The 25,837-nt window shown below is 48.9% G+C and overlaps 1 protein-coding gene across 1 annotated transcript in view; it reads right to left on the reverse strand.

Annotated features, from left to right (window-relative positions):
- The window catches only part of oplah (5-oxoprolinase, ATP-hydrolysing), a 91,468-nt gene that overhangs the window by 65,199 nt on the left and 432 nt on the right, over positions 1-25,837 (reverse strand). Inside the window, exons 2-7 of the mRNA XM_072254290.1 lie at positions 25,110-25,304; positions 21,822-22,013; positions 20,109-20,223; positions 13,808-13,931; positions 10,308-10,503; positions 9,352-9,517 (exon numbers count right to left, since the gene is read on the reverse strand). Coding sequence (XP_072110391.1) covers positions 9,352-9,517; positions 10,308-10,503; positions 13,808-13,931; positions 20,109-20,223; positions 21,822-22,013; positions 25,110-25,277 — 961 coding nt within the window. The 5' untranslated portion in view covers positions 25,278-25,304. The remainder of the gene's footprint in view (positions 1-9,351; positions 9,518-10,307; positions 10,504-13,807; positions 13,932-20,108; positions 20,224-21,821; positions 22,014-25,109; positions 25,305-25,837) is intronic.

Raw genomic sequence — 25,837 nt, forward strand, 5'->3', positions numbered from 1 at the left:
TCTACACAGAGTGCTGTCGCTGGAAAGCACCATCCATCGTCTGGGACAAACCCCAGCCAGGTCACGCTCTCTTCTCACTGCTGCCATCCAGAAGCCTCGGAACTCTCACCACCAGGTTCAGGAGCAGTTATTAATCCTCAACCTCCAGGCTCTTGAAACAAAGTGGATCACTTCACTCGCCCCATCACTGAACTGTTCCCACAACCTATGAACTCACTTTCAGGGGCTCTTCATCTCATGTTCTCGATATTATTTACTATCATTTCTTTGTTTTTGTATTCGCAGTTGGTTGCCTTTTGCACAGTGGTTGAACGCTCAAGCTGGTTTGGTCTCTCATGGACTCTATTATGGTTATCATTCTATTTTGGATTTACTGAGCCTACAGGAAGATGAATCTCAGGGTTGTCTATGGTAACATATGTGTACTTTGATAATAAATTTACTTTGAACTTTCAAAGACAACAAACTGCAAATACAAAAAAAAACAAATAATCAAGCAGTTTAATTTTATTTGTGTGTGTGTGTATGTGTATATATATATATATATACATACATACATACATATACACATATACACACACACACATACTTGAAAATATGTTTGTATAATCACCTCTGGGGAGTCACTGGTTGCATCACAGCCTGGACTGGAACAGCAATGCCCTAGAATGGAAAAGCCTACAGAAAGCAGTGGAGACAGTCCAGTCCATCACAGGAAAAGCCCTCCTCGGCATCGAGCGCATCTGCAAGGAGTGCTGCCACAAGAAAGCAGCATCCATTATCAAGGACCCCCACCCCCCACCATCTAGGCCGTGCTCTCTTCTTGTTTCTAGCATTGGGCAGGAGGTACACCCATGTCAGTGAGGATAACGTCACCCACAACTCGGAAATGATTCCACAAACTATGGACTCACTCTCAAGAACTCCTTACAACTCATGTTCTCAGTATTATTTTTCTTTGCACAGTTTGTCTTCTTTTACATATTAGTTGTTTATCTGTGGTTATGTATAGTTTTTTTGCATCAACTCTAGAAGCTGTCCATGATGACAGATAATGACTCTGGTTTCATTGACGAGTATACCTACAGAGTCATCGATCCTCACGTCTCCTCCCCGCATGGAACTCCAATCCCAGAACTCGCTAATAACCACAGATACCCTTCATCTTACGTCCACATCATTGGCCTTCCCTGAGCCCTAAGCCCTCTCCATTCCCAAACCTCCCCTATGAACCAAATCAGAGCCATGACCTCGGCAGAGACCACAGCTCAGTGACATCTTGACCATAAGTCTCATATAATCTTTCACGCTTTGTAAAGTATTAAATGGAATCATCATTAGCGTTCAGAGGGCCGCAGGTTTATTAATAATGAGCTACTGACTTCCATTCTGTGTTTATTGTTACAATTTATAACAGTATTGAAACTCTGACAATGTAAATACACTGACTCTAAAATGCTTCAATGTAAAGGTTGAGGAACATTTATTATTTAGAATATGTATGAATTATATTCATTAACACAATTAATTTCACAATTATATTAATAGATTTCAATATTATACTAGCATAATATATAATGTTCATAGAATTTTAATAAAAGAAAATTCCAGCTGTGTAGCAACAAAGGCTATGTGGGTGGGAGCGTTTCAGTTACTGTGTAGCCGCACACCCGTGCAGCTTAGAGGGAACAATGTACACTCCTGCACCTAACATCACTTTATGCAACTACAATACAGCTATACATAAGCTTATCCTATGTATATATGAACACCCTCAGTTATTTGTACACTGTGTTTAATAGGATTGTATTTATTGTGATTTTTTATGTTACGTCAGACCTGGAGTAACAATCATTTTGTTCTTCTGTACTGAAGAATGAAAATAAACAACCTAAACTGCACTGTGGCAGACAGGAAGGCTCCACAATGGGTAGTCAAAACTGCCCTACATATCTCCGGCACCAGCCTACCCCCCATCAAGGACATACCGTATATACAGGAAAGGGCCAGTAACATCATGAAGGATTCCACCCACCCTTAGTCTGTGAGCCAGGACCCCAAATTTAGGCCACTGGTACCATCTGGGGGGAATAACTCTTATAGAGATTTTTGGCAAGTACGCACCCCTAGTGCTAGAAAATATGTGATAGCATTGCAGCGGTGGTAGCAAACAGATCCAGAGAATCAGACAATCCCAAGCTGGACTGGTTTTAATATCAGCACCAGGGACCAAGAACCAATCTCACAAGATATTATTGCGTATCTGCCAACCATCAATTCACCAGCCACAGAGTTGACCACAGTATTTGAAATCCGGAACCAATCAGAGCTAATCAGGAAGGAACTTCATTTAGAAACAATTGTGGTAGTCATGGATCAAGCACTCCATTCAAAAGCCACTGAAGTTGCCTGGAAGCACAAAGAGCGCTTCTCCAACATTCTTCTCAGGATGGGGACATTCCATACCAGATGTAATGCCTTAGCCATCCTAGGAAAGCAATTTTGGGATGCTGGGCTAAAGGATGCATGCATAGAGGCTAGAATTGTCGCAGACGGGTCCGTCAATGGAGTCCTTGATGGTAAACACTACAATCTTACTGTCAGGGTCCACAAGTACATCTATGAAGCACTGATGAGACTCGCACGGGCAGAGTTCACACCGTGGGTGGAGGACAACGTTCCAGAGAGGAGTGGGATGATCAAATCATTCTTAGACCATGTGAACGACATGGCCAGTGACTTGAACCAACAGAAGATGAACAATCTGCTGCAAAGTCCACTCTTAGCTGAGCTGAGATGCCCTGTGGATGGACTTTCCGGAACACCTCTGTCACAATGATGGAGAGCTATCTACATTCTGGATATCATACATGGTAGAGAACGTAGTACTTGGGCTTCTGCGCACCTCTTGTGAAGGGGACTGGGAGTTGCACCTCCATGCTATAAGAACCATGATCCCATGGTGCTTTGTCTATGATAAGATGAATTATGCCAAGTACCTGTCCCATTACTTTGCTCAGATGATGAACCTCCCAGAGAAGAACCCTTCTGTGTATGAGGCCTTCACGACAGGCCAATTCTCAGTGCAGCTGTCAAGTAACAACCCCTTTGGGCAGATCCCTATGGAACAGGCTATGGAAGCCACAGTGAACAGAGACACACAGACTCCTGGAGGCACATCACGGTTCAGCCTGAATGCTGGAGCTATCAGCTGAGCACCGCAGTGCATTCCTGGGACAGTTAAGGGAGATGGTGCAAGACAACAAATCAGAGCTTTATCATGCGGAACTACAGCAGCCAAGAATCCAGAAAGATGAGGAGGCAGTTTCAGCAGTGGGTAGCCTCATACATGAATGGGTCAACCCATTTGCAGAGAAGCAGGATCTCATTAGCATCTCTACAGCAAAGGCAGCCCCCAAGGACATTGCCTCCGACCTGATGAAGGCGTATGAGATTGGTGAGCAATGTTATGCAACCCTCAAGGATGAGACACTAGAGGAAGACCCACCAGCAAAGAAATTCCATGACCCAATGAAAACCAACAAGCTGAAAACATTCAGTGATATGTGTAAGAAGAGAGAAGTGAAATCAAATGGGAGGGCGATCATCTTGAAAGCAGACAGGTCTGTGTTTGGACGCATCATAGTGATGGCACAAGGGCGCAGTCTACGTATGGAGGATATCATTTCTCATCCCCTTGGACCATTGCCCTGGGCCCTGTCCACACCAGAAGGATCACTCAGAAAGGCAAATAAAGCTACTTTAGCCACAACCTTGCAGAAAAATGTAGCAGTAGAAGAGCAACTCCCAGGAAACTCTGCTACAGTGGTTGATGGAATGAACTTGGTCCAAAGAGTAAAAGGTGATCAAGTTACTTTCAGCGATGTTGCCACAACATTTCTGGGTATGGCTCTGAGGGAAGGCAGTCAGAGTAGCAGAATAGATGTTGTGTTCGACACATACAAGGAGAACTCTATAAGAATAGTGAAAGATCTCTACGGGGTGAAGAGACTGGTCATGAGTTGCAAGGTATCACAGGCACACAGATGGTGAGGCAGTGGAGGAGCTTCCTGACCAAAGTCAGTAACAAAAATAGTCTCATTAGCTTCAAAGTCCATGAATGGAGGAAGGGGGAGTACAGAGCAAAGCTACAGGAGAAGATTCTGTATGCAACTGTGAATGACAAATGTTACAGAATCACATCTCAAGACAGTGAAGAGGTGTCAGCTCTTCAGTGTCAACAAGAAGAAGCAGATGGCCACCTACTTCCCAATGCTGCCCATGCCACAAGAGAGGGATACCAGTCTGTAGTGATCTGCTCAGAAGACACAGATGTCTTCATCATGTCTTTAGCATTTTGTGACAAGATTGAAGGCCCCATTATTCCAGAGGTGTGGCACTAGAACCAGTACAAGGCTTGTAGACATCAGGAAGGTTGCTGCCACTGTTGGCATAGAGGTTTATAGGGTTCTCATATACAGGATGTGACACTGTAAGCGCTTTTGCAGGCCAAGGGAAGACAAGTGCTCTAAAACTTCTGACCAGCAACAGGGAAACTCAGGACACATTCTCAGAGCTGGGTCAGGAATGGGACCTCTCCCCAGAACTGACGGACAAACTGGAGGCATTTACATGTCTCCTGTATGCCCCAAAAGCATCGACCACCAAGGTCAATGAGCTCAGGTATCACCTTTTCTGTGCCAAAAAAGATGAAATCGAAAGTCACCAACTCCCACCATGCAAGGACTGCTTAACAAAACATGCACGCAAGCCAGCTACCAGGCTGGTATATGGAGAAGATGTTTGGAGAAGGACCCACAAGTGCCAAGCCCTGTTAGCACAGGATGGAAGATGAAGAGAGAAGAGGAAGCTGAACAGTTGGTGGTGCACTGGATGGAAGGCCAGCCAGCACCCGATGCCATCCTGGATCTACTGGCCTGTAACTGTCCAAAAAAATGTTCACTCCCAAGATGTATGTGTGTTGCAAATGGCCTCAGGTGTACTGACATGTATAGACTGGCAGGCTGTGAGAACCAGGCCTCCACCTCGAAGAGTGTGGAAAGTTCAGATGAAGATGTGGAAGACATGGAAGACTTGGTAAATTATTATGATTATTAAATAGGTTATGAAAGTATGGAAAGCAGTCCTTGATTAAATATTTTCATTTTACAACCAAATGGGGCCTAGGTTATGGCCGTGTGGAACCCCACATTTGAATTATTGTACTGTGATTCTATATGCTATGACAAAAGCTTAAGATTGTTTTGATTTGCTACAACAATATGGAAAATATCATGACATTGATAAAACTCCAGAAATCTCTCCAAATGAGGGTTTTTAACCTTTTGGAGGGGGTGGGGGGGTAACATTTTCTGTGGCCCTGATGTTAATATGGAATATATACAAAAAGTGATTACTTATTTGAATTCCTGAATAAATTCTCCACAAATCCACGTGACTATGTGTCCTAGGGTTTTTATTGACTTTTCCAAAATAAACAACAAATATTTTTCTAAAAGTGAAATGATTCACTCTACTGAAATTGGGCACTGTACTGCGAGTGCCACCAATGACAGAGTTTTCAATGTACAATTTTATAACAATGTTTGATGAAAAGTGCTTGAACTCAGCTATCATTGTGACAAATCTCAATGTTGAGGGATCACTGATGACAAAATACCACTAGGTTGAATATATATGTTGTATTTCATACAGGCCACTTTTCAGAAATGCTTATTTTAGGGTAGTGTTATAAAATGCATGATAGCACACATAAAGCTACCACTGGTGCAATGCTATCATATATTTTCTAACTCTAGAGATGTATACCTTGCCAAAAATCACTATGAGCATTATTCCCCTCAGATGGTACCAACACTCCTGTGCCTAGTGACACTTTATGGACATACAATCAATCTATATAACCCACCTTACTTATTGAGTTTTTTTTTGTATTATTACTTTCTTTAGGTGTCAAACGGTTGATGTGATGCTTCTAGTGTGGTAGTGTAGTAGTTAGTGCTTGTCACTCTCACTTTCAGCTGCCACTGCGAAAAGGAGAGCTGAATGTCTCCCTGCCAGGATGTAGCCGCTTCAACAGCAAGCCTTGTAGTGCCTCCTCGCTGGCAACACATGGAAGCTGAACTCCTTTTGTTCTCAGGCTGAACTACAGAGGACGGGAAGGAGGTCTGGCCCCTGCACATACAGCGTGCAGGCCCACTGGTGTGTGGACACGCCCTAGTGCCCTTGAACCAGATGCCCAGCTATGGACAAATAGCTCCACTGCCTTGTGGGCAGTCTCGGGAGAGACGGAGGCTACGGGAGTGAACCCAGACAGCAGATCTGGAGTGGAGCCCCTAAAGAAACTGGACGTCATTGAACATCCGGCAGCTCCTGCAGTGAAGCTGGTGCCAAATGTATTGCTTCATAAGCTTTCCTTTGGACTACATTGGTGAGGCCAGGAGGGAGATCTTGATGCCTGGGCACCTCAGGACCTCCATACCTTCCGTCCAGGCTTGTGGTGATGATCGTCATCAACCATTGTCCTTCGAGACAGTTGAATACCAATCAACCACTACATTCTTCACCTTTCTGTGCGGCATCAGATCCGGAGTAACAATTATTTCATTCTCCCTCACACAAATGTACTGGAAATGACATTAAACAATCGTGAATCTTGTAAATGTTTTCAACAGGTGGTGTACAGGGATATCCACGTTCCCTGAACATCAACACCCTTCAATTTAAAACTAATCTCTATTCTTTTTACCAAAGTTGATGACCCCAAATATTTCCACCTCCCACTCACTCAATTGGTCTACTGCATACTGTTGAGATTTTTCTGCATCCTCCTCACAACTCAAACTGATATCCAGCCTATCATCCCCACTGGGCCACAGGCCGCCGAAAGCAGCTCGGCAGAGCCCTCTGGCCTGGGCCGGTTCTCCACGTTGAACCCAGCTGTAGCCCGTCTTGGTGTATCGTTCTTCTCCCAGGGATGGGATCTCTGCAGCTTCTGTAGCTCTGGGTTTTACCAGGAGGAGTTGCTCCCTTCACACCCAACCCTCCTCCTTTCACAGCCAGGCTTCGAACAGCCCACGATGGAGTTTTACAACCTTGTTTCAGCAGTAAATCCGGAACGGATTCCACTTGGCCTGTGAAGTTGGTGCAAAGAGGCACCAACTTCATGGACCCTGTACAGATTACGGAGGAGGGGGTGTTTGCTGTCCTGAGGCAAATCAGGGTTGATAAATCCCCAGGGCCTGACAAGCTGTGCCCTCGGGCACTGCAGGAGGGAAGTGCAGAAATTGCTAGGACCCTAGCAGAGATATTTAAAACATCCTTACTGACAGGAAATGTACCAGAGGATTGGAGGAGAGCCAATATTGTTCCACTGTTTAAGAACCACTCTAAACATAAACCAGAAAATGATACGGTGGTGAGTCTGACATCAGTTGAGGGAAAGTTAATGGATGGTCTTCTAAGGGGCTGGGTATGAGATTTTCAAGGATGTTACCAGGAAAGTGGATGAAGGCAAGGCAATTAATATTGCCTACATGGACTTTAGACACCACGTGGGAGGCTGGTTAAGAAGTTTTGGTCATTTGAAATTTAGAATGAGGTACAGCTCAACCTTCACTAATCCAACTACCTGTAATCCGGTTCCTTCGATAATCAGGCACTGATTATGTTTAATGTGATCCTTCTGTAATTTGGCATTTTCACTAATCCGGCACTCCTCAGGTCCCAATGGTGCTGGATTAGTGAAGGTCGACCTGTAGTAAATCCCATTAGACACTGGCACTGTGGAGAAGTCAAAGAGTGGTTGTAGATGGGTGCCTCTTTGACTGGAGGCCTGGTGACTAGTGGTGTGCCGCAGGGATCAGTGCTGGGTCTGTCATCTATATCAATGATCTGGGTGATAATCTGGTTAACTGGATCAGCAAATTTGCGGATGATGCCAAGATTGGTGGTGTAGTATACAACAAGGAAGAATATCAGGGCTTGCAGTGGGATCTGCATCAGCTTGGAAAATGGGCTGAAAAATGGCAGATAGGATTTAATGCAGACAAGTGTGAGTGTTGCACTTTGGAGGGACCAAGCAGGTAGGGATTACACAGTGAACAGTAGTGCATTGAGGAGTGCGGTTAAAAAAAAGGTTCTGGGAGTACAGGTCCATAATTCATTGAAACTGGCCTCACAGGGTCATCAAGAACATTTCTGGTACATTGGCCTTCATAAATCAATGCATTGAGTACAGGATCTTGAAGTTGTACAAGAAGTTGGTGAGGCCTAATTTGGAGTACTGTGCGCGGTTTTGGTCACCTACCTACAGGAAAGATGCAAATAAGACTGAAAGAGTACAGAGAAAATTTAACAAGGAGTACCTGAGTTACAAGGAAAGATTGAACAGGTTAGGACTTTATTTCCTGGAACACAGAAGACTGACGGGAGAAGTAACTGAGGGATACAAAATTATGAGGGTACAGATGGAGTAAATGCAAGCACACTTTTTCCACCGAGGCTGGACTGATCTACAACCAGAGGTCATGGGTTAAGAGTGAAAGGTGAGAAGGTCAAGGGGAACGTGAAGGGAAACTTCTTCACTCAGAGGGTCGTGGGCGTGTGGGATGAGCTGCCTGCACAAGTGGTGCTTGCGAGCTCAATTTCAACATTTAAGCAAAGTTAAGATAGGTACATGGATGGTAGGGGTACGGAGGGCTGTGGTCTGGGTGCAGGTCGATGGGAGTAGGCAGCTTAAATGGTTCAGCATGGACTAGATGGGCTGAAGGGCCTGTTTCTGCGCTGTACTTCTCTGTGACTCTGACAGGGGATAATCCTGGGGATGGGATGATGTCAGAATCTGGTTTATTGTCACTGACATATGTTGGAAAACGTGTTCTTTTGCAGCAGCAGTACAGAGCAATACATAAAAATAAGCCTTTCAATCTCAGAAAGGGTAACATATAACAACCATAGGAGTGCAAAAAGGGAGGAAAAACTATTGGGGCACTGCCCATGGATTCATTGCCCATACAGAAACCTGACGAGGGGAAGAAACACTGAGTGTCTCCTCAGGCTCCTGTACCTCCTTCCAGACGGCAAGTCCTGGGTGAGGCGGGTCTTAATGATGGATGCTGCTTTTTTGGGACATCTCCTTTTGACGATGTCCTCGACGCTGGGGAGGGTGGTGCCCATGATGGAGCTGGTTGAGTTGACAACTTCCTGCAGCTTTTTCTGATCTTGTGCAGTGGCCCCTCCATACCAGACGGTGATGCAACCAGTTAGAATGCCCTCTATGGTACACGTGTAGAAATCTGAGCGTTTAAATGCCAAGGATTTGAGACTCACCGCCCATGTCGAAGCCGATGACAGCCTCTGCTCCAGCCCATCCGTGCGTGGTGACTGCGTAGCCTACGACCCCTCCGGCTGGTCCAGACAGGATTGCCCGAGACCCGTTAAACTTGTCCATGGGGGTGAGGCCCCCGTCTGACTGCATGAACAGAACCCGCATGTCCTGGAGTCGGGGGAAGGAGAGAGCATGCAGTGTGAGAGGTCCTGTCCTGTCCCCAGTCAATGCCACACCCTTCAATGTACCCACATCATCGAGCTAACTGAACTGCTTTCAACATCGATGAGTTGCAGCTTGCTCCTGCTGACAGACAGACACAGATGCATACAGAGACAAACAGAGACAAACACACACATACATGTCCAGACATACGCGCATAGATACACACACACACACCATAAGACCATAAGACAAAGGAGCAGAAGTTGGCCATTCGGCCCATCAAGTCTGCTCTGCCATTTTATCATGAGCTGATCCATTCTCCCATTTAGTCCCACCCCCCCGCCTTCTCACCATAACCTTTGATGCCCTGGCTCCCAGATACCTATCAATCTCTGCCTTAAATACACCCAATGACTTGGCCTTCACTGCTGCCCGTGGCAACAAATTCCTTAGATTCACCACCCTCTGACTAAAAAATTCCTTCGCATTTCTGTTCTGAATGGGCGCCCTTCAATCCTTAAGTCATGCCCTCTCGTACTAGAGTCCCCCATCATGGGAAACAACTTTGCCACACGTGTGCAGACACACAGATGCACAAACATGTATTGCTCTATGACTTTGCTCAAAGATAGCATGGACCAAATGATCAGAATGGCCTGTAACCTTGCTGTATTGCTCTACAAATCGGAGTGCTGGGAGATAGCATGGAATCGATGGACTGAATGGCTTCACTCTACGCCAAGCTTAGGAAACCTACCATTCCACGAAGCAGATTCTGTCATAAACTGGGTACCTTGAGAGTGTCCTGGAAGCCGGCGCGGAAGCCGCTGATGTACCTCCTGATGCAGGGGGTGAGGTAGGCATCAGCGCAGGCGGTGTAGCCCCGGGGTACCACCCGGACCATGGGCATCACCTCCGAGGACAGCGAGACGTGCTGGAAGCCCAACCTCCTCGCCAGCTCACCAATCTGCCGCTCATGCTCAGGCCACCTGCCAAGAAAGGACAGTCAGCCGGGGTCACAATTACACCAGGGTGGGGGCAGAGCGCTGCACATTGGCAGAGTTCAGATCCAGCCAACAGAATGTTCCGGAACCATGGGATGGGATCCGGAACAGAAACAACGTGGAACAGGCCCTTCCGGCATGCCTTTGAGCTGCACTGCCAGCACCCCAGCGACTCAACTCTGGCCCAATCACAGGACCAACTAACCTACCAACAGGCACGTCTTTGAAACATGGGCGGGAACCGAGCACCCAGAGAAACCCCACGCACTCACGGGGAGAACGTACAAACGCCTTACAGACGATGCAGGAACCGTGCCGAACACAATGCCAAATTCAGTTCAGTCTCTTCCACCCGGTCATTACTGCGGCATGGTAGTGTAGTGGTTAGCGCAACGCTTTACAGTAACAGTTCCCGCTGCTGCCTGTAAGGGGTTTGTACGCGGGTTTGCACGCGGCCATCTGGCTTCCTCTGAGTGCTCCAGCACCCCGCTCCACTCCCCAGTCCAAAGCTGTACCAGATGGAGTTTGTAAGTTCAGGACATGCTTTGTTGACGGCGGAACCATGGCGACATTTGTGGGCAGCCCCCAGCACATCCTCAGACTGTGCTGGTCGTTGACACAAACACTGTATCTCACTGTGGATGTGAACATTTGGATGCTTCAAAGTATTTGTGACACATGAAGTTAATCTTTTAAAATCTCTCCATTCTTTACACATTGCTCTGCTTAAATCCTGATCACACCATCACCACGTCTGTTTCAATCGGATCACACCATCATGCCTGTTTCAGTCTGATTACAGCATCACATCTATTTCCATCAGATTACACCATCACGTCTGTTTCAATCTGATTACGCCATCACGTCTGTTTCAATCAGATTACACCATCACCACGTCTGTTTCAATCTGATTACACCATCACCACATCTGTTTCAATCAGATTACACCATCACGTCTGTTTCAATCAGATCACACCATCACGTCTGTTTCAATCAGATCACACCATCACCACGTCTGTTTCAGTCTGATTACAGCATCACATCTGTTTCCATCAGATTACAACATCACGTCTATTTCAATCTGATTACACCATCACGTCTGTTTCCAGCATCATTTCTGGGAGCACTTTCCAGGAACCTTTCAGATCCAACCTTGACTTCCGGGCCAAGAAACCTCACAAATTCAGCGTGTCCCCGTCGACCCTCGCCAATCGCACAGTAGAGTGCATCCTACCCAGATGCATCACAGCTCGGTACAGCAGAGCACGAGACAACAAGGACCTGCAGAGAGTTGTGGACGTGGCTCGACACATCACGGAAACCAGCCTCCCTTCCATGGACTCCGTCTACACTTTTCACTGCCTCAGTAACGCAGCCAGCATAACCAAATACCCCACCCACCCCCGACATTCTCTCTTTCCCCTCTCCCATCAGGCAGAAGGTACAAAAGCCTGAAAGCACACCCCAGCAGGGTCAAGGACAGATTCTGCCATCACAGTCTTGAATGGACCTCTTGTTATATAAAGACTGAAAGGGAGATGAGAGTTGATATTGGAGCACTGGAAAATGATGCTGGTGAGGTAGTAATGGGGGACAAAGAAATGACAGATGAACTTTATGGGTACAGGGCATCAGTCTTCACTGTGGAAGACACTAGCAGTGTGCCAGAGGTCCGTGACTGTCAGGGAGCAGGAGTGAGTGCCATTGCTATTACAAAGGAAAAAGTGTTAGGCACACTCAAAGGTCTTAAGGTGGGCCAGATAGACTACATCCCAGAGTCCTGAGAGAGTTGCTGAAGGGATAATGGATGCATTGGTGATGATCTTTCAAGAATCACTTGATTCTGGCATGGTCCCAGGGGACTGAAAAATTGCAACTATCACTCCACTCTAAGAAGGGAGGAAGGCAAAAGAGAGGAAATTCTAGGCCAGTTAGTCTAACTTCAGTGGTGAGAAAGTGTTGGAGTCTATTATTAAGGACGAGGTTTTCGGGTACTTGAAAGTAATGATAAAATAAGTCAAAGTCAGCGTGGTTTCTGTCGAGGGAAATCTTGCCTAAAAAATCTGTTCAATTTCTTCGAGAAGGTAACAAGCAGGGTGGACAAAGGAGAGGAAGTAGATGTCATTTACTTGGATTTTCAGAAGGTGTTTGATAAGGTGCCACACACGAGGCTGCTTAACAAGATAAAATCCTACAGTGTTACAGGAAAGATACTGGCATGGATAGTGGAATAGCTGACAGGCAGGAGGCAGCGAGTGGGAATAAACGGGGCCTTTTCTGGTTGGCTGCCGGTGACTAGTGGTGTTCCCCAGGGGTCAGTATTGGGACCACTGCTTTTCACATTGTTTGTCAATGATTTGGATAATGGAATTGATGGCTTTGTGGCAAAGTTTGCAGATGATATGAAGATAGGTGGAGGGGTAGGTAGTGCTGAGGAAGCAATGCGATTGCAGCAGGACTTAGACAGATTGGAAGAATGGACAAAAAAGTGGCAGATGGAATACAGTGTTGGGAAATGATAAAGGGAACAATAGTGCAGACTATTATCTAAATGGGGAGAAGGTTCAAACATCAGAGATGCACAGGGACTTGGGAATCCTCGTGCAAGACCCAATGGGCTGAATGGCCTAATTCAGCTATGTCTAATGGTTTTGTAGAGGGCCTTAACCCCACAATCTATGTCACTAAATACTTTGCACCTTACTGCCTGCCTGCTCTGCACTCTCCATAACCGTAACACTTTATTCTGCATTCTGTTACTGCTTTACCTTGTTCTACCTCAATGTGCCTTCCAGGTTGTCCTCCTTCACCTCTCCTCACCTGTCCCCTTCCTTTCCGATCCTGACGAAGGCTCTCAGCCCGAAACGTCAACTGTTCATTCCACTCCATAGATGCCGCCTGACTTGCTAAGTTCTGTCCCTCCGTCCCTGTGTCTCCATGTCTGCCTGTGTTTGTGTCTTGCTGTGGATATCTGGCATCTGCAGAATCTCGTGTTCAAGTATGCAAGGCAAACTTTCCACTGTAGCTCAGTACACAAGACAACAATAAACCATTCTCTGTGTCAGAAACCTACCCTACAAATCACAGGGAGAACATACCGAACCCGGACTGCTGGCTCAGAAATGGCATTGCACTAATCACCGCACCACAGTGCTACACCAGAGTCGACACAGAGTTCCTGATAGCAGGAGTGAAAGAGAACACACCAGCGAGCGACACTGCGGGAGGGAGGGCACAGGGAGGTCCTGCGAGGGTTCGAAGGGGGGACACAAAAACAATATGGCCTCACGTGTAGGAATGCAAGAGCACCACAGCGAGACTACGGATGCCTCTCGACAAAACGGCTTTCAGCTCAGCCTCCAGCTGTACCAGGTCCACACTCCTCCACACCTCCACCCGTTCTCCCGTGGATCCTGTGAAACACAGAGTCAGAATCCAGATCAGGTTTAATATGGCCGGCATGTCCCGAGATCTGTCATTTTGTGGCAGCAGTAAATCATTATAAAAAACAGACAAAAACAAATTAAGTACGTAGTGCAAAAGGAGAGGAAAACAGGTCGTGTTCACGGGTTCATGGTTCGTTCAGAAATCTGATGGCGGCGGGGTAGAAGCTGTTCATGATACGTTGCGTGTGTGTGAGTCTCCAGGCTCCAGTTACCCCTCCTTGATGGTGGCAATGAGAGGAGGGTGCTGGAGGAATTTTAATGATGGATGTGGCCTTTTTGGGCATCGCTCCTTGCAGATGTCCCAGATGCTGGGGAGGCTGGTGCCCACGATGGAGCTGACCAAGTTTATAACTTTCTGCAGCTTTTTCTGATCCTGTGCTCTGGCCCCTCCATACCAGACGGTGATGCAACCAGTTAGAATGCTCTCCACGGTACATCTGTAGAAATTTGCGAGGCAGCTGGTACCCCCAGCAAACAGAATGCACAATCTTTAAATATTAACTTCAGTTCTCACACATACATTGAAACAGCCAGTGAAATGTGCTGTTTGCACCAATGACCAACGCAGTTTGAGGATGTGCTGGAAGCAGCCTACAAGTGTTGCTGTGTTTCTGGCACCAACATAGCGTGCCCACAACTTGCTAACCCTAATCTGTAGGTGGAAGGAAATTGAAGCATCTGTCAGAAACGCAGTCATGGGGTGAACATATAAACTCCTGCAGACCGTCACGGGGAGAACAGATAAACTCCTGCAGACCGTCACGGGGAGAACAGATAAACTCCTCACAGACAGTCACGGGAGAACATATAAACTCTTACAGACAGTCACGGGAGAACATATAAACTCCTACAGACAGTGACGGGGAGAACATACAAACTCCGTACAGACAGTCATGGGGAGAACATATAAACTCCGTACAGACAGTCACAGGGAGAACATATAAACTCCTACAGACCGTCATGGGGAGAACATATAAACTCCTGACAGACCACCACGGGGAGAACATATAAACTCCTGACAGACCACCACGGGGAGAACATATAAACTCCTCACAGACAGTCACGGGGAGAACATATAAACTCCTACAGACAGTCAGGGGAGAACATATAAACTCCTACAGACAGTGACGGGGAGAACATACAAACTCCGTACAGACAGTCACGGGGAGAACATATAAACTCCTACAGACTGTCACGGGGAGAACATACAAGCTCCATACAGACCGTCACGGGGAGAACATACAAACTCCGTAGACAGTCACGGGGAGAACATACAAACTCCATACAGACCGTCACGGGGAGAACATACAAACTCCGTACAGTCATGGGGAGAACATATAAACTCCTACAGACTGTCACGGGGAGAACATACAAGCTCCATACAGACCGTCACGGGGAGAACATAAACTCTGTACAGTCACGGGGAGAACATATAAACTCCTGACAGACCATCATGGGGAGAACATATAAACTCCTCACAGACAGTCACGGGGAGAACATATAAACTCCTACATACCGTCACAGGGAGAACATATAAACTCCTACAGACCGTCACGGGGAGAACATATAAACTCCTACAGACTGTCATGGGGAGAACATACAAACTCCGTACAGTCACGGGGAGAACATATAAACTCCTACAGACCGTGGAGGGAACTGAACCAACTGTGACTTTAAACAAAAGTCCCAACAACTTCAACATTCAGGATCAGTTAATGTCATTTCCCAGAGGCAAGCGTAAAGGAGAATTAAATATTTTTTACTCCGGATCCAATGCAGTAAGATAAAGTTTACAATAATAATGAAAAAAACACAATAAATACAAATACATCAGTTAGCTTCTCTAAATCAAATCGATTGAATGCCATAAAGTGACACTAGGCACAGGAGTGTCACTACATTAGATAATTTTGACAGGAAATGATAAAGTAGTGGTGATTGGGGCTGTGGTGAGTTGAATTAGTGGGTGGAGGTGGTGATCAGACCTAATAACAATAGGCATCCGTTAGTTTCGTGAGACCATGGATTTGCGCCTTAGAAGGTTTCCAGGGCGCAGGTCTGGGCAAGGTTGTATGGAAGACCGGCAGTTGCCCATGCTGCAAGTCTCCCCTCTCCACGCCACCAATGTTGTCCAAGGGAAGGGCATTAGGACCCATACAGCTTGGCACCGGTGTCATCGAAGAGCAATGTGTAGTTCAGTCGAGCACCTCCGCTCCATCCGTCAAAACAGAGAGGATCTCCCAGTAGCCACCCACTTCAACTCTGCTTCCCGCTCCCATTCAGATATGTCCATACATGGCCTCTCTACTGCCATGATGAGGCTAAACTCAGGTTGGAGGAGCAACACCTCATATACTGTCTAGGTAGTCTCCAGCCCCTTGGTATGAACATAGAATTCTCCAACTTCTGGTAATTCGCTCCCCCTTCTTTCCTCTATCCCTATGTCACTCTGCCCCCTCCCCCAGCTGCCTATCACCTCCCTCATGGTTCCGCCTCCTTCTACTACCCATTGTGGTTTCCTCTATTACTTCTTCACCTTTCCTGCCTATCACCTCCCTGCCTCCCTTCCCCCACCCCTTTATCTTTCCCCTTACTGGTTTTTCACCTGGAACCTACCAGCCTTCTCCTTCCCACCCTCCCCCCACCTTCTTTATAGGGCCTCTGTCCCTTCCCCCTACAGTCCTGACGAAAGGTTCTGGCCCGAAACGTTGACTGATCGTTTCCACGGATGCTGCCTGACCTGCTGGGTTCCTCCAGCGTGTTGTGTGTGTTGCTTTGATCCCAGCATCTGCAGATTATTTTGTGTAGTTAAGTGCCTTGATCAAGGACACAACACACTGCCTCAGCCAAAGCTCGAACTAGCGACCTTCAGATCACCAAACCGACACCTTAACCACCTGGCCACGCGCCAACACAGATCAGCCTTACTGCTTGGGGAAAGGAACTGTTTTTGAGTCTGGGGGTCCCGGCATGGGTAACTATGCAGCCTCTTCCCTGATGGGAGTGGGACAAACAGTCCATGAGCCGGGAGGGTGGAATCCTTCTTGTTACTCACAATCTGGTTTATTATCACCAGCCCGTGTCGTGAAATTTGTTATCTTAGCAGCAGCAGTTCAATACAATACAATCGGATGGCAGAGGGGAAGAAGCTGTTCCTGAATCGCTGAGTGTGCGCCTTCAGGCTTCTGTACCTCCTACCTGATGGTAACAGTGAGAAAGGGGCATGTCCTGGGTGCTGAAAGTCCTTAATAATGGACGCTGCCTTTCTGAGACACCGCTCCCTAAAGATGTCCTGGGCACTTTGTAGGCTAGTACCCAAGATGGAGCTGACTAGATTTACAACCCTCTGGAGCTTCTTTCGGTCCTGTGCAGTAGTCCCTCCATACCAGACAGTGATGCAGCCTGTCAGAATGCTCTCCACAGTACATCTATATTAATTTTTGAGTGTATTTGTTGACATACCAAATCTCTTCAAACTCCTAATGTAGTATAGTCGCTGTCTTGTCTTCTTTATAACTACATCGATATGTTGGCATCAAGTTAGATCCTCAGAGATCTTGACACCCAAGAACTTGAAGATGCTCACTCTCTCCACTTCTGATCCCTCTATGAGGATCGGTTTGTGTTCCTTCATCTTACCCTTCCTGAAGTCCACAACCAGCTCTTTCGTCTAATTGACATTGAGTGCCAGGTTGTTGCTGCGGCACCACTCCACTAGTTGACATATCTCACTCCTGTACACCCCCTTGTTACCACCTGAGATTCTACCAACAAAGGTTGTATCGTCAGCAGATTTACAGATGATATTTGAGCTATGTCTAGCCACACAGTCATGGGTATAGACAGAGTAGAGCAGTGGGCTAAGCACACACCCCTGAGGTACGCCAGTGTTGATCATCAGCGAGGAAGAGACATTATCACCAATCCACACAGATTGTGGTCTTCGGTTAGGAAGTCGAGGATCCAATTGCAGAGGGGGGTACAAAGGCCCAGGTTCTGTAACTTCTCAATCAGGCTTGTGGGAATGATGGTATTAAATGCTGACCTATTGTCGAACACCATCCTGATGTAGGTGTTGTCCAAGTGGTCTAAAGCCGTGTGGAGAGCCATTGAGATTGCGTCTGCCATTGACCTTTTGTGATGATAGGCAAATTGCAATGGGTCCAGGTCCTTGCTGAGGCAGGAGTTCAGTCTAGTCATGACCAACCTCTCAAAGCATTTCATCACTGTCGATGTGAGTGCTACTGGGCGATAGACATTAAGGCAGCTCACATTATTCTTCTTAGGTACTTTTTGAAGCAAGTGGGAACTTCTGCCCGCAGCAGTGAGAGGTTGAAAATGTCCTTGAATACTCCCGCTAGTTGGTTGGCACAGGTTTTCAGAGCCTTACCAAGGACTCCATTGGGACCTGCCGCCTTGCAAGGGTTCACTCTCTTTAAAGACAGTCTAATATCGGCCTCTGAGACAGAGATCACAGGGTCATCAGGTGCAGCAGGGATCTCCACAGCTGTAGCTGTGTTCTCACTTTCAAAGCGTGCATAGAAGGTGTTGAGTTCATCTGGTAGTGAAGCATCGCTGCCATTCATACTATTGGGTTTCGCTTTGTAGGGAGTAGTGTCTTGCAAACCCTGCCAGAGTTGTCGTGCATCCGATGTCACCTCTTAAACCCATTAAGATATCTTTGTTGACTGTACTGACCTTGGAAGCAGTTGTGGATTTTAGCTGTATCAGGCTGAAACGGGAATATTTAATCGTATCGATTGCTGCTACTCGAGTTACGCCAAGGTGCTCCGGAAGTATTACTTTCTACAAGGCGAAACCCACTAGCATGAATGGCAGTGATGCTTCACTATTTAAAGTGGAGGTTGATTGGTTCTAGATTAGTCAGGGTGTCAAAGGTTATGGGGGGGGGGGAGACAGGAGAATGGGGTTGAGAGGGATAATAAATGGATGGAATAATGGAGCAAATGGCCTGAATCTGCTGCTTTGTCTTTGGTTTAGTCCTCCGTGCATTATTTTGACTAGAACACATACCGTACAACACAGGGACAGGCCCTTTGTCCCATAATGTCCATTGCAACGACGATGCCAATTTAAACTGGACATCTGCCAGCATGTGGTCCTAATCAGACCGCCCGCCATCTGCACATTTGCCTGTCGAAATGCCTTCCATCTCCCTATTGTCGGCAAATTGCATACGTGCAGTGACTGTGGAGGCCAAGACACCGGGTATATGCTGATAGGTTCTTGATTAGTGAGTGTCAAAGGATACAGGGAGAAGGAAAGAGAATGGGATTGACAGCGATAATAAATCTGCCATGATGGAACAGGAGGCAGACTTGATGGGCCAAGTGGCCTAATTCTGCTCCTACATCTCACCCTTTGTATCTGCTTCTACCGGCACCTCTGTCAGGGTATTCCAGGCACCCACCTCTCTGTAATGCAAATAAATCGGAGTTCGGGCACTTCTCGGATGAAGGGAATAAAATTTGTAATTAATCTTCACAAAGAAATAGAAGGATATTCGAGAAAGGTGATGAACATTTCTTGGCAACGGACAGTCAAAACTGCCCATCACATCACCAGCACCAGCCTAGAGAGAAAGGTGCTGGAAAAGGGCCAGTAACATCACGAAGGATCCCACCCACCCTGCTCATGGACTGTTTGTCCCACTCCCACCCGAGACAAGGCTACGCAGCATCCATGTCAGAACCACCAGACTCAAAAACAGTTATTTTCCCCAAGCAGTAAGACTGATCAACACCCCCACCCACTAACCCTCCCCTCCACACCCCCAAACACCACCACTTTACCATTTCCTGTTAGTCACCTTATGTGGAGACACTCCTGTGCCTAGCGACACTTTGATTGTATGTCTATAATCTAATCTATATTTATTGTGTTTTTTATTGTTGTGTTCTTTGCCTCATTGTGTTGTTGTTGTGCCGCATCAGATCTGGAGTAACAATTATTTTGTTCTCCTCGACACTTGGGGGCTGGAAATTAAATTAGACAATCCCGAACATCCCGCACACACACACACACGGGCAGCTATGTCCCGCACGCACACCGACAGCATCATCCCGCACACACTGACACCGACAACTGCCACTCCATTGATGCATACGGAGTGAGGGCTCCTACCAGTGAAAACCTCCAATCCGTCTGGCTTGGTCAACTGGCAGCCTGTCTGCTGCAAAACCACTCGCTCCTCAACCTCGATCACCTCCTCGTACAGCACCTCGGGCATGGTGATCTCCTGAACGAGAGAGAGAGAGAGAGAGAAAGAGAGTGTTAGTGTGCGGGGGAGAGGGGGGATTGACAGGGGGAGTGGATAGAGAGAGTGTGAGTCACTGGAGAGAGAGAGAGAGTCAGTGTGAGCGTGAGTGGAGAGAGAGTCAGTGTGAGAGCGAGAGAGAGAGAGAGTCAGTGTGGGGGAGAGAGTGAAAATCGAGTGGAGAGACAAAACGGTGGAAGAGGAGAGGTTGGGGGGGTTGGTGAGACAGGGCGTAGGGTGATTCACAGCCGGATGCTTTGAACATGGTGCAGTACAGCACAGTGACAGGCCTCTGCCCACAATGTTGTGCTGAACTAACTAAACTACTGCATCCTGTCTACATGACGTCTATTCCCCTCCACCCTCTGCCAGTTCACCTGCCTCTTCAACACCTGCATGATATCTGCTTGCCAGACAGCGAGCACACTGCAGGCCCCACGAGTCACTGTGTGAAAACTCTTGTCCCTCACGTCACCTTTGAACTTACCGCCCCTCACCTTAAACCCCGACTCTGGTACTGGACATTGTGCACAAAATACATCCACTACGACGGAACGGCAGCACAGATTCAAGGGGCTGAATGGCCTGATTCTGCTCCTGTCTAACGGGTGGTGGTGGATGCAGACGCAATGGAGGTGTTTATGAGGCGCAGAAAAAGGTAGGTGAATATAGACTGGATATAGGAGCAGAATTAGGCCATTTGGCCCATCGAGTCTGCTCTGCTCAGCACGGCAATATGCAGAGAATGGCGGGATAGAGTGAGCACAGGCTTTTCATTGAAGATAACCTTCTAAACTAGTCCAATGTGTCCCCACGTGGCACATATCCCACCAAGCCTCTCTTATCTCGTCTTGGGTGAGATAACGAGCATTCTTGGTGTGGGGGGATGGGGTGGTTGAACTTCCCCACAGTAACCAGACACTGTTCTCTCTCAAGAACACAGTCTGCTAGCTTTTCTTTTAAACAGGAGGCCAGTGGAAACTGGCAACCAATTGCTGAGGATAGGGCATTGTGCAGAGAAGGAATTTGACTAGTTTGACATTATTAACTGTTTGCATGCAACAGCGGCCGCACCCTGGCGCTCTGCTTCAACAGGCGGGTGAAACCAGGTGAGGCTGGCCAGTGAGACAGGGGCTTGCCTGTCCTAACGGGGAAGTCAGCTCCGGCAGACGGGGCAGAGTGAGACCCACGGTGAGATCCAACAGCCAGGAAGGCTGCTCTGCAACACTCCGTGGAGAGTGAGGGGCATCAGCAGGCACAGATGGCACCATGGTCACCCACTGCAAACAAGGAAGACCCCAGCTGCACCGACGACTCGTACCACTGGACCAAACTTCCCAGGTTGAGAGAGTGGAATTGTCCCAGTACAAAGGCTTTTCCTCTTTAAAGCCCCCCCCCCCCACACAGGTCTTGCCATTGTTGGATGTGTGGGACAACCAAGCACTAGCTCGATCGTATTGTGAGCTGAAAGGCCATTTCCAGCTCCTGTACAGAGCAGAGAGTAGCACCGAGCTGCAGAGAATTGCTTCAGCACTCCGAGTACAGGACGCTGGCCCACGCGGGCGCTGCTGGGGACTCACCAAGTCGAATATCCTTGGCCGCGACTGGTTACCAATGTGCAGCAAGTCCTGGAATCCCTTGGTGATCAGGAGCGCGATCCTCTCCCCCTTCCGCTCCAGCAGCGCGTTGGTGGCGACAGTGGTCCCCATCCGGATCCAGCCGATTCGCGAGGTGTCCACGGGCTGATCTCTCGGCACAGGCACCCCACATTCCTATCAGCGACACAAACCAAGAAGCAAGTCTGACACAGCCACATACAAAGTGGTGGGGCAACTCAGCAGGTCAGGCAGCATCTACAGGGTTGATGTTTCAGACCAAAACCCTTCACCAGGACTGGAAAGGAAGGAGCCAGGATAAGGTGGGAGGGGAGAGGGGGAAGAGGAGCGGGTGATAGACCAGGTGAGGGGGAAGGTGAGTGGGGGAGGGGGGAACAGGAGCAGGTGATAGACAGACCAGGTGAGGGCAAAGGTGAGTGGGGGAGGGGGGAAGGGGAACAGGTGATAGTCAGACCAGGTGAGGGGGAAGGTGAGTGGGTGGGGGAGGGAATGAAGTAAGAAACTGGGAACACACATCAAAGTTGCTGGTGAACGCAGCAGGCCAGGCAGCATCTGTAGGAAGTCGATGTTTCAGGCCGAGACCCTTCGTCAGGACTAACTGAAAGAAGAGCTAGTAAGAGATTTGAAAGTGGGAGGGGGAGGGGGAGATCCAAAATGATAGGAGAAGACAGGAGGGGGAGGGATGGAGCCAAGAGCTGGACAGGTGATTGGCAAAAGGGATATGAGAGGATCATGGGACAGGAGGTCCAAGATGAAGCCACACTCAGGTTTGAGGAACAACAGCTTATATTCTGTCTGGGTAGCCTCCAACCTGATGGCATGAACATCGACTTCTCTAACTTCTGCTAATGCCCCTCCTCCCCCTCGTACTCCATCCGTTATTTATTTATATACACATTCTTTCTCTCTCTCTCCTTTTTCTCCCTCTGTCCCGCTGACTATACCCCTTGCCCATCCTCTGGGTTTCCCCCCCTCCCCCTTTTCCTTCTCCCTGGGCCTCCTGTCCCATGATCCTCTCATATCCCTTTTGCCAATCACCTGTCCAGCTCTTGGCTCCATCCCTCCCCCTCCTGTCTTCTCCTATCATTTCGGATCTCCCCTCCCCCTCTCAAATCTCTTACTAGCTCTTCTTTCAGTCAGTCCTGACGAAGAGTCTCGGCCCGAAACGTCGACTGTACCCCTTCCTAGAGATGCTGGCTGGCCTGCTGCGTTCACCAGCAACTTTGATGTGTGTTGCTTGAATTCCCAGCGTCTGCAGAATTCCTTCTGTTTAAGAAACTGGGAGGTGATAGGTGGAAAAGGTAAAGGGCTGAAGAAGGAAGAATCTGCTGGGAGAGGAAAGTGGACGACGGGAGAAATGGGAGGTGGGGCAGCAGAAGGAGCTGATCGAGAAGGGATAAGAAGAGAACTGGAATGGGGAATGGAAAAAGAGAGAAGGGGAGGGGCAGAAATCATTGGAAGTTGGAGAAGTCTATGCTCATGTCGTCAGGTTGGAGGCTACACAGACAGAATACGAGGTGTTGCCCCTCCAGCCTGAGAGTGGCCTCATTTGGCTGTACAGGCCACACGGACGCTTGGCTGAAGATCGGCACACTGGAAGCGGTGTGGATACCCACTGCTGCTGACCAGAAGGCACAGCGTCAGTGAACAGCACACACATTCTCCCAGGGATTTGCCGTACCGTGAACAGCACCACGGTGGACAAGGGGCAGAGATGGAGTGGACAGCCAGGAACTTTCCCCAGGGTGGGAATGGCTAAGATGAGGGGGGGCCTCATTTCAGATGATCAGAGGGAAGGTGTCAGGAGTAGTTGTTTTTCTACAACACGGAGTGGTGGGGGTTGGTAGAGGCAGATGCATTCCGGACATTGGCACATGGATGATAGAACAATGGAGGGCTCCGTGGGAAGGAAGGGTTAGACTGATGTGAGAGCAGATTAATAGGGCAACCCAGCACGCTGGAGTTCAGTTCCAGCGTCCTCTCTCCCCCACATTTCCACATTCCTTCCCGTTGCGCGTGAGTTTCCCCCGGGGGCTCCGGTTTCCCCCCACACTCCAGAGTGTGCAGATTAACTGGTTGTCGTAAAACTGCCCTGCGGCGAGGCCGGGGTTAAACGGTGGGTTGCTGGGCCGGAAGGTGGGGGGGGGGGGGCAGGAGTCGGTGAGCCGTGCGTACTGTTACGTTGAAGGGTTAGCACAATGCTCCGGGCCAAAGGGCCTGTGTCGTTGTATGTTCTCCGGCGTGAGTGGCACTTAACAGTCTCCTCTTGAGGATTGTTGAGGTGGTACTGTACGCAGGCGTGGGCTGCTTCTTCAGCCGAGGGCTTGCCGACGGACGCAACAACATTGGCAGCCATCACCACCTCTGAACTGGCTGTGCAAGGGAGGTGGTCGATGAAGCAATTGAAGATGGGTGGACCTTGGGCACTGATCAACACCACAGTACGACATCCAGCGTGACGCTCACTTTAATTCCAATCCCCACACGTCGATCCATGGCCTCCTCTTCTGCAACTCTCAGCAACATCTGATAGCCTGAACATCAATTTCTCAAACATCTGGTAATGTATTTTCCTGCCCCCCTTCCCTATTCAATTCCCCAACCTGGCCTCTTACCTCCTCTCCACCACTGGGTCTCGTTCTCCCATGGTCCGCTCCCCACTCCTGTCACATTCTACAGCCCTTTGCCTTTTCCACCCCCTTGGCTTCACCTTCCAGCTGGTCCTCCTTCTTCAGCCCCCACCTCCCTATTCTCCCCCCGGCCCTCACCTCCTTATTCTGCCCTCGGCCCCCACCTCCCTCTTCTGCCTTCAGCCCCCACCCCCCTATTCTGCCCTCGGCCTCCAGCTCTCTCTTCTCCCCTCGGCCCCCACCTCCCTATACTGCCCTCAGCCTCCACCTCCCTATACTGCCCTCGGTCCCCACCTCCCTCTTCTCCTCTTGGCCCCCACCTCCCTCTTCTGCCCTCGGCCCCCACCTGCCCTCGGCCCCCACCTCCCTCTTCTCCCCTTGGCGCCCACCTCCCTCTTCTCCCCTCGGCCCCCTTCCTCCCTATTCTCCCCTCGGTCCCCTTCCTCTCCAGTTCTGGTGAAGGGTGTCAGCCCGAAATGCCAGCTCTATCCCCCTCCTGCGAGGTTTCTCAGGCATGGGGTATGTGTGTGTTTCGGGGGGTTTCCAGCACCTGCCCAATCCCGCGTTTGTGATCTGCGGCCCCTGACCCACCACGCTGGGATTGCCCCTCACCGGCGCCTACCTCCTGAAGGATTCTCCGGATACCCTCGGTCGGGGCGTCCCGGTAGTTGGCTGGATCTTCAGAGAGCAGCTTCATGACGCGGACCTTCCCCCCGGGACACCTGGCAAACACGTCAGTGAAGGTTCCACCCCGGTCGATGGCGAACTGAAACATGGCCCCTGGCTCCATTGTCACACACAGTCCGAACTCCAGAGACTGTCCGGGGGGAGAGACTCTCAGTCATTACTCATTCTCTCCTTCACTCCCCCTCGCTCACTCACCCTCGTCACTCATTCACCTCGTTTTTCCCCATCACTCCAACTCACCCCCTCAATCCCCCAGTCACTCATTCACCGTTTTCCCCGTCACTCCCACTCACCCCATCACTCCTACCCCCCTCACTCACTCTCCCCATCACTCGTACTCCCCCTCACTCACTCCCACTCCCCCTCACTCACTCCCACTCCCCCTCACTCACTCCCCTCTTTCACTCCATCACTCCCCCTCACTCACTCCTACTCCCCCTCACTCTCTCCCCGTCACTCGTACTGCCGTCGCTCACTCCGTCACTCGCCCTCACTCCTGTCTCTCACTCCGTCACTCCCCTCACTCACTCCTACTCCCCCTCACTCTCTCCCCGTCACTCGTACTGCCGTCGCTCACTCCGTCACTCGCCCTCACTCCTGTCTCTCACTCCGTCACTCCCCTCACTCACTCCTACTCCCCCTCACTCTCTCCCCGTCACTCGT

Source organism: Mobula birostris, chromosome 3 (genome assembly GCF_030028105.1).
Source record: "Mobula birostris isolate sMobBir1 chromosome 3, sMobBir1.hap1, whole genome shotgun sequence".
In the NCBI taxonomy this organism is placed as follows: Eukaryota; Metazoa; Chordata; class Chondrichthyes; order Myliobatiformes; family Myliobatidae; genus Mobula; species Mobula birostris.